The sequence below is a fragment of the Myotis davidii genome, unplaced genomic scaffold (genome assembly GCF_000327345.1).
Source record: "Myotis davidii unplaced genomic scaffold, ASM32734v1 scaffold497, whole genome shotgun sequence".
NCBI classification, from domain to species: Eukaryota; Metazoa; Chordata; class Mammalia; order Chiroptera; family Vespertilionidae; genus Myotis; species Myotis davidii.
Genome location: NW_006288434.1, coordinates 5,000,267 through 5,010,243, shown reverse-complemented (window position 1 = coordinate 5,010,243; position 9,977 = coordinate 5,000,267). Strand labels below are relative to the sequence as shown.

Genomic DNA, 9,977 nt, shown 5'->3' with positions numbered 1-9,977 from the left:
TTTTTTTTTTTTTTTTTTTAAATGTATTTTATTGGTTTTTTGCAGAGAGGAAGGGAGAGAGATAGAGAGTTAGAAACATCGATGAGAGAGAAACATCGATTAGCTGCTTCCTGCACACTCCCCACTGGGGATGCGCCCGCAACCCAGGTACATGCCCTTGACCAGAATCGAACCCGGGACCCTTCAGTCCGCAGGCCGACACTATCCACTGAGCCAAACCGGTTTCGGCAGAAATCCCTGACTTTTAAAAAATATTTTTAATTTTTATTTTTTCTTTGGTGTAACATGCTTATTTGAAAGGTGATGTATGATATTTTACAATGTTGTGGGCTATACCAATAAAAACTGAATAATATTAAGTTAAAATTTTTAATGTTTTTGAAAGAAGATAGAGTATGTTGCTTTCACGTTACTTGGTAATGGCAAATAATATATCTGACTGATTTATGTTTTAGATTTCTATATTTTTGAGTACATATGGGATTTTTGGATACTCCTGAAACCTCCTTTAACTATTAACTTACTTTACTCTTCTTATCTTAAAATATCTAAGTAATAATACAATTTTAATCACTACCATTTATTTATTACTATTTTATTATATTCTATATGCTAGGCATTGTATTAACATCAAAACTATAGTTGTGAAGAAAATAGACACTGCTCATTAGTTTTATCAGGAGAGATGTTAATTAACATTTGTTGATAAATGATGTATGTTCTGTTAGTGTAAGAAATGTATATTTTTGGAAAATATTTTAAGGAGACTATTGTGAGCTCCTTTTATCTGTGACTTGCCATGATATGTATTTCCTAAAAGTGCTGGTACTAATACACAAGAATAAATTCAAAATGGATTAAAGACTTATATGTAAGTTGCAAAACCATAAACATACTAGAAGAAAACATAGGGTAAAATGTCACATAGGCAGTAAAATGTCAGACATTTCTCTTAGCAATATTTTTGCAGATTTAGATCCTTGGGCAAGGCAAACAAAGGAACCAATAGACAAATGGGACTACATCAATCTAAAAAACTTTGTGCAGAGTAAAAGAAACCATCAACAAAATGTGAAGTGAGCCCACTGAATGAATGGGAGAACATATTTGCTAATGATACATCTGAAAAGCGATTAATCAACAATGAGGTATCACCTCACAATTGTCAGAATTGCTATCATCAATAAATTAACAAAGTGCTGGCAAGGATGTAGAGAAAAGGGAACTCTTGTGCACTGTTGATGGGAATGCAGATGGGTGCAGCTACTGTGGAAAACAGTATAGTGTTTCCTCAAAAAGTTAAACATTTTTAAATAGAATTAAAAAATTAGACCCAGTAATCCCACTTCTGGGAATATATCCCAAGAAACCCAAAACGCTAATTTGAAAAAATATATGCACCCTCGCCCCTGCTGGTGCAGCTCAGTGGCTTGAGCACCATCCCATGGAGACTAAGAGGTCTCGGGTCTGATTACCAATGAGGGCACATGCCCGAGTTGTAGGCTAGATCCCCAGTAGAGGGTGTGCAGCAGGCAGCTGATTCATGTACCTCTCTCATCAATGTTTCTATCTCCTTCTTTCCTCTTTGAATTCAATAAAAATATTTTAAAAAAATGCACCCTTGTGTGCATTGTAGCATTATTTACAATAGCTAAGATCTGGAAACAGCTCAAGTGCCCATTAGTAGATGAGTGGATAAAAAAGCTGTGGTCCGTTTACACAATGGAATACTTTTTGGCCATAATAAAAAGGAAATCTTGCGTTTTGTGACAGCATGGAAGGATCTGGAAATTATGTTAAGTGAAATAAGCCAATCAGAGAAAGACAAATACCATATGATTTTACTTATATGTGGAATTTGATGAACAAAATAAACTGACGAACAAAATAGAAACAGGCTCATAGATACAGAGAACAGACTGACAGCTGTCAGAGGGGAGGGACATTGAGGGTCTGGATGAAAGGCGAAGGGATTAAGCAAAAAACAGCATATATACATAATACTTAGGGACTGACAACAGTGTGGGGATAGCCCGAGGGAAGGGTGTAGGAGTAGCTAGAGGTGAGCAAAAGGGGAGAAAATCAGGATGGAAGAGGCTTTGTTCAGGGCCATGGGCATATGATGCATTGTCCAGAAGATGTTTTGTTGAGTTGTACACTTGAAATGGTGGTTTTGTGAACCAATAAATTCAAGTAAGAAAGTACAAAAACCCCAAAACTATGAAATTGTATACTGTATATATCAGCAGTATATTTCAATAGGAATTATGCTTTAATAACACTGTGAAAATGACTCTACATTAGAAAAAAAGAAAATTTACAAAAAATAAAAACAAACAAAGTGCTGGCACTAAAGTTAGGCTGCCTGCATTTGAATACTGGCTTTTCCACTTTGCTCTAGATGTATGACCTTGGGTGATTTAGTTTATATCTGTTTTTCAGTTTTGTCATTTGTAAAATGAGGATAAAAGAGCTTCTTTATAGAATTATTTTATTAAATACATGAGTGCACTGAAAGAACTTATGAAAGTTTTCTGTACGTAATTAATTGCTCAGAAAGGGAGCTGCTATTATTATTTACATTTATTTTCTCTCATTCTCATAACAACTCCATAAAGTAATGATATCCTTTTGTAACTGAAACGCAGGTTTGGCTGCCTGTCACAAGGGAAGAGGTTTATTTGGGTGCTGGGACCTGGCAGAATGGTGGACTCCTGTCTCAAAGACCATCTCTTATAGGGTTAGGGAGGGGAGGGCTTTTTTTCTGTTCAGTTACCTTGCTAACTTTTGGCGTGCTGGGCCCTGTGCATTTTAACTTTCACACTCTTGGGTTCTGATCATTCATCTTTCTAGCTTTTAACTGCTCAGGCTCTCCCCACTCATCTTTTTAGCTTTTGGCACACCCAGTGTAAGAGCCTACCCCTGTGCCGTGTGTGTGCCTGACTGTCTATTGTAACACTTTCTTATTCATTTAGTCATATATTCATTTGTTCATTTTAAGTCCTAGTTAAAGGATAGGAACATGAAATTGAGTCTCAGGATTATTTGACTTGCCTAGTTAAGGCATACAACTAGCAATGAGCAAAATTGGAGTACTGTTTCATTTTTGTGTGTTCTCCAAGCTTTAGTTTTCACATTTTAAAAATCAATAATAACCCTAACCAGTTTGGCTCAGTGGATAGAGCGTCGACCTACGGACTCAAGGGTCCCAGATTTGATTCCGGTCAAGGGCACGTACCTTGGTTGTGGGCATATCCCCAGTAGGGAGTGTGCAGGAAGCAGCTGGTCGATGTTTCTCTCACATCGATGTTTCTAACACTCTATCCCTCTCTCTTCCTCTCCCTTCCTGTAAAAATTCAATAAAATATATTTTAAAAAAATCAAGAATAATCCTGATCTCACAGCTCTGTTGTGAAGCATAAAGAAGAGTGTATACAGAGGCCCAACCCAGTCTTTGGTTTCTGTATATAATATCAGTAATGAAGTAATTTAATAATATACTATATAAAATGAAATATATGGTAAGTTTGTGTATTTTTTTAAAAGACAAATTTGAAATTTATTTGCTAATAAAACTTTACTGTTTCCACACATGTGCATACTCTTCAGTTTTTCCTTCTTAAAAAGTTAAATCCAAAAAAACATAAGGAAATTAAAGGTTGAATTAATTAGGGGTTGTCAGGGTATACTCAAAAATAGTGTTATCAAATAATGCACTAAAGCAAACATATTTTAAATTAAGGCATATTTTATTGTTTTGAACATTCCCATGGCCATAGCATGGAGTAGCTAACTTAAAATCAGTGACCAAGTAGACTTGGGCCAGATATTTACCTAGGAATTGCTTATTAGGAATAAAAACACTGATTTGCTAAAGGTTTCATTTTCTAGTTTGGTATTTTACCAGTAATTGTTTCATTTTTATTGCCTTGAATAAAACCTTGGTACTGTTATTGGTAATTTCTTCATTAGTTATTATCTAGAGCAGTGCTAGTCCATAATTTTTATGATGATGGATATATTTTATATCTTTATGATCCAGTATTGTAGCCAATAGTCACATGTTTCTGTTGAGCACTTGAAATGTGGCTAGTGCAACCAAGGACCTGAAATTTTATTTTCATATAATTATAATTAATTCATGTATAAATTTATATAGCCATGTATCAGTGGTTGCTACCATATTGGAGAGTGCAGGTTTAGATCATAGCTTCAAGTTTTTTAGTGTAAAATAAATATTAAATGAGTGACTACCACTAAATGGTTTCTCAGGTATTTTATTGCTAGAGGCCCAATGCACGAAATTTGTGTATGAGTAGGCCTTTCTTCACCCAGCTGCTGGCACTGGCTTCCCTCTGGCACCCGGGACCTGGGCTTCCCTTGTAGCCCAGCTTCGTCCGGAAGGTTGTCCGGTCTAATTAGTATATTACGCTTTTATTATTATAGATTATTTAATATCTCGTTGCAGATAACAAAATATAATGAAATTTTCCACGATTTTTGCCTTAAATTTGTAGGTTAGGTGTCAAGCAAATTGGGGATAAGCTACTTCATTTCTTTGGTCTCTATTTAATTCTTTATACAGAAAATGAGGATTTTTGTGCCTATTTTATAAAGTTGTTGGAAGATTTAAATGATATAATGAATGAGATGTTCTTTGCATAGGTTCTGGCAACATATATTTAATGCTCTATTAATCTTATTTGCATTACTACTTGTACTAATAAATAATAGTTGCCTTTTTTCTGTAACTTTTTATTTTACTTAAAATGTTTTTCTTTTCTTTTTCAGCCACTGATCTGGTGCTGAGAAAAGTTATCAACTTTTCAGACTGTACAGTTTGTCTTGATAAACGGAATGCTAGTGGCAAAATAGAGTTTTACCAGGATCCTTTATTATATAAATGTTCCTTCAGAACTCGTCTGCATTTTACGTATGATAACCTAAATTCCAAGATGCCATCTGTTATTAAAGTAGGTGTTTCTTTTTCTGGTAGTTGATTTGTATGTCTCTTTTGTTTATTGGCTCCTGTGCATGCTAGTTATTATTAAAAACAAGAAATTAACCTCATAAATGTATATGCCATTTATTTTTATGCCATTTGTTTTTATACAAAAGTTTTAGTTGTATTTATAAGTTCTATTTTATATTATTTACTATATTATGTTTATAACATTTTGCATTATGTGTTCTAGGAGAGATACTTGGGGACCTATTTTTTTTTTGTGTGTGTGTGTGTATGTGTGACTTTAGTTTCCTTTTTAGTTTGTCTAGCTGTTTATTAGTGTTTTTTTTTCTTCAAGTAGTTAGAGGAGATCATATAAAAAAGTATTTTTATGCCCACAATGGACTGATTATCAGTCTGTGTTTAAATTCTTATAATTTGTTTAGCATGGCCGGATGGCTGTAGTTATTCTCTCTTCTTTTTCTTCCATAAATTTCTAAGGCTTGATTTGCTAATCTGATATCTTATTGGTTCAGGAAATATTAGCTTTTGACCTTTGGTTTCAAAATGTAATTAAAATCTCAGACTATGGGAATTTTTCAGGTAAAGTCTTTTGATACATGTGAAAATTTGTTGTTCTCCATGAAATTGGTATGATTATCAATGTGTATAGTGTCAACTGTAAATCTTTTGTCCTTTGATTACATAACTGTTTTCTAAAACTCCATCTAGTAATGTATCTTTGAAAAAGAATTCCCAAAGTGACTTGTGATCTTGGTAACAAAGTTTTAATGTGAAATGATTTTTTATTATTGAATTACATGCCTCTGAATACTAAAATTTTGTAATGGAAAAGTGAGCCCTAAGTCTGAACACAGGTATTGACTACTGTGCTTGTTCGGGTATGGCTGCATGAAGTATTATTTTTACATTAAAAAAACATAAAACTTTTGATTTTATGTAGCTCTCTGATACTTAAATTTATACATGAAATCCACCTGATTTGCTTTGGTAGTGCTCAGTCATGAGTGCCCCCTCACCCCCCAATGTGTGTAGTGGTTTGTTTAAATTCTGTTACTTAGCGCTTCTATATTTGAATTAGCTTCTTTGGCAAAGATAACCATGGAAGAATATTAATTCAGTAGTATTGTTACTTCTGTCTCAGGATAATGGGCTTACTTTCCATCTTTAGTCTTGAACCTGCTAGTAAAGTTGAAGAGTGTTAAGATGGATCCAAGATATATTTTGCAAACAAGTAATGGATACATGGAAGCCTTACTATATAAAATTATCTTATTTATCATTAGTACAAATTTAATTGTATGTTCTAGGATGTAGCTAAATTAGAGGAAAGTAAAAATAAATGAACTTGAGGAAAATTAGTATTGGAATTTAAGTAAGTTTGTGTTCTCAAAATTGACATTTTATTATATAACACTCCTTAATATAAATAAGCTTGTTGATACCAGTATAGGTGTATGTGTTTTTTGACTCTGGTAATCACTAAATATAAGATAACATATTATGCTTGACTGAAATAAAAGTTTGAGTTTTTTTTTTATTAATACTATGTGTTGTGATGTAAGATTTACCATTTTGAATTAGACCCGTCAGTCCTCCAACTTCTAGTCCTAAGAAATATGGATATGGTTGAACCTCATTGATCACCTCAACGAGGGATTTCCCAAAATGTTCCAGATACCCTAATTATTTGTGAAAATCTCTCATGTATGTTTGTTTAAGTGTTTTTTTAGTTTATTTATATTTTGGGTAGGCTTTTTATGATTTTTCTATCTTTTGAGAGAGAAATTTTATAAGGGTACATAATTAATTTAACATTTCCCCCTTTTTGAAAATTTACATTTTTTAGTTGTTTTTCAGAGGAATAAAAGTTTCCACATTTAGCTTTGAACACATATCTGATTAATTTCTTAGGAATGATTTCTGTAATTGCAAATATCATATTGAGGGACTTAAACTTTTTTGAGACCTGTGATCTATATTGTAAAATTGTTTCCAGAAAGGTTTTACCAGCGTAAATGCTCATGAACATTTAAGTGAGTGCTTATATTACACACTTGTGATCTTTAAGTATGCTCATGTTTTAAAACTTGCCAATTTATTGAGCAATATATATATATATTTTAATTATTTGATTATTAGTTGTTACATTTATTGAGAATATGTTCACTTATAATTTGCTTTTTGAAAAATCCATTTAGATTTTTTTGGTCTATTTTTCTACTGGCGATTAATCTTATTGATTTTTTGGATATATATCATATAAAAATATACAAAATATATATTTAAAGATACATATTTTAAATATGCAGGATGGCCAAAAGTAGGTTTACAGTTGTGAGTACGTGAAACAGTTTATTCCTATATTATTATTATTGTATATTCCATACGAACAACTGTAAACCTTTTGTCTCACCATATATATATTATAGATACCTATATCTATCTATCTATCTATCTTTCTATATAAAAGGTTGATTTTTTTGTCATTGATTTTGCTAAGATTGTTTATCACTGTTGCCATAAAATATTTAAAAGGATGTGGTAAAAATTAAAAAGGGAACTGCCTATGACCTAGCAATTCCACTTCTGGGTATCTTTCTGAAGAAACCCAAAACACTAATTTGAAATTATATATGCACCCCTGTGTTCATTGCAGAGTTATTTACAATAGCCAAGCTATGGAAGCAACTAAGTTTTGATCAGTAGATGAATAGATAAAATAACAGTGGTGCATGTATACAATGGAATATTACTTGGCCATAAAAAATGAGATCTTACTATCATTTGTGATAACATGGAGGGTATTATGCTAAGTGAAATAAGTCAGATAGAAAAAGACAAATACCATATGATTTTACCCAATGTGGAATCTAAAGAACAAAATAAATGAACAAACAAAATAGAAACAGGTTCATAGGTGAAGAGAACAAGCTGATGGTTGCTGGGGGTGGGGGTGGAGGGTAGTGGGGGTTGGGGACTGCCAGATGAAGGGATTTAGAAGTAGTTACAAAATAGTCACAGGGGAAGTTTAGCATAGGACAGTGGGTTCTCAACCTTCCTAATGCCGTGACCCTTTAATACAGTTCCTCATGTTGTGGTGACCCCCAACCATAAAATTATTTTTGTTGCTACTTCATAACTATAATTTTGCTACTGTTATTAATCGTAATGTAAATATCTGATACGCAGGATGTATTTTTATTGTTACAAATTGAACATAATTAAAGCATATTGATTAATCACAAAACAATATGTAATTATATATGTGTTTTCCGATGGTCTTAGGTGACCCCTGTGAAAGGGTCATTCAACCCCAAAGGGGTCGCGACCCACAGGTTGAGAACCACTGGCATAGGGAATATAGTCAGTGCTATTGTAGTAACTCTGTATGGTGCCAGGTGGGTACTTGAATTATTGGGAGTGGGATGGAGTGGTCACTTCCTATATAATAAAAGGCTAATATGCAAATCAAAGGAATGGCAGCATGACCGGTTGCTATGACACGCACTGACCACCAGGGGGCAGATGCTCAATGCAGTAGCTGTCCCCTGGTGATCAGTGTGCTCTCACAGTGCGAGCGCCACTCAGCCAGAAGCCGGGCTCGCAGCTGGCGAGCACAATGGCGGTGGTGGGAGCCTCTTCTGCCTCCGAGGCAGTCAGACATCCCCTGAGAACTCTTGGACTGTGAGAGGGTGCAGGCTGGGCTGAGGACCCCCCCACCCCCCAAGTGCACGAATTTTGTGCACCGGGCCGCTAGTAAATTATATAATTGTCCCATACACCGAAAGGTTGTGGGTTTGATCCCTGGTCAGGGTTAAGTGTGGGAGGCAGCCATTCGATGTTTCCCCTCTCACATTATGATGTCTCTCTCTCTCTCTTTCTCTCTGGTGTGTGTGTCTCTCTCTCCTTTCTCTAAAATCAGTATAATTTGTTTGAAAATTAAAATTATTAGATAGACCCAAATTGAGGGACAGTCAACAAAATACCTGACTAGTTAGTATACCTCAAAACTGTCAATGTCATTGACAAACTAGAAAAGTCTGATAACCTGTCACAGACCAGAGGAAACTAAAGAAACATGACAGCTAAATGCAAGGTGGCTTCCTGGATGGAGTCCTGGAAGAGAGATCAGACATTAGTGGAAAAACTAATGAAATCAGAATAAAGCATGGAGCGTAGTTGACAGTAATATACCAATGTTCATTTCTTAGTTGTGACAAAAGTACCACTTGGCGACAGAATGTTAACAGTAGGGAACTTGATGAGGAATATCTGAGATCTCTCTCTCTATGACCTTTGCAATGTCTTCAGAAGTTTACAACTATTTTAAAGTAAAAATTTTATTTTTAAAACATTTAAACAAAATAAAAGGATGTGGAAGAGAAATCTTAAATGAAGAAGAGGTTGACAGGTCTGTCCTGCACACTTCTCCCCTTCTTTCCCTCCTCACCATTTTCTTACTTCCTCACGGTCTGTTCAGTGTATGATTTTAAGGCCAGTTTTAAGAAATCTGTATTCTTAGTTGAATATGGCATTTATAACTCTCCCCCCAAAACAGCTTTCTTCACCTTCAAGCACAAATTTTTTTGTCTTTAGTTCTAAAAATACAATGATTACCATTATTTCTTTTTCATGTTTCATAGACACTCAAATACCAGTGAGTCAAAATAAACCTTCCAAGAAACTTGACTTTATGGCTTAATTGGTTCTATTCCATGTTTATATAACAGCAGGAAACCATTATACTGAGGCTGTGTTTAGATTCCATTGATGTCTCTTTCTATGAGGAGAACTTTGATCGACTTCTATATATCCTATTTCCTAGTAATTAAACTTAATACTTATAATTGATTCATGTAATAAATTTTGTCATGCTTAAATCTATTATTTAAAACTTGTTTGAAAAAATTTCCCAAACATATATTTCCCTTGTTTTTTCATATTTGGCTATCAAAATTTTATTATGTTCATATTTCCATAGTTAAATGTTAGTAATTTTCTCTCCTAA

The 9,977-nt window shown here is 34.1% G+C and overlaps 1 protein-coding gene across 1 annotated transcript in view; it reads left to right on the top strand.

Annotated features, from left to right (window-relative positions):
- The window catches only part of VPS13B (vacuolar protein sorting 13 homolog B (yeast)), a 624,807-nt gene that overhangs the window by 30,174 nt on the left and 584,656 nt on the right, over positions 1 to 9,977 (top strand). Inside the window, exon 5 of the mRNA XM_006760303.2 lies at positions 4,792 to 4,973. Coding sequence (XP_006760366.1) covers positions 4,792 to 4,973 — 182 coding nt within the window. The remainder of the gene's footprint in view (positions 1 to 4,791; positions 4,974 to 9,977) is intronic.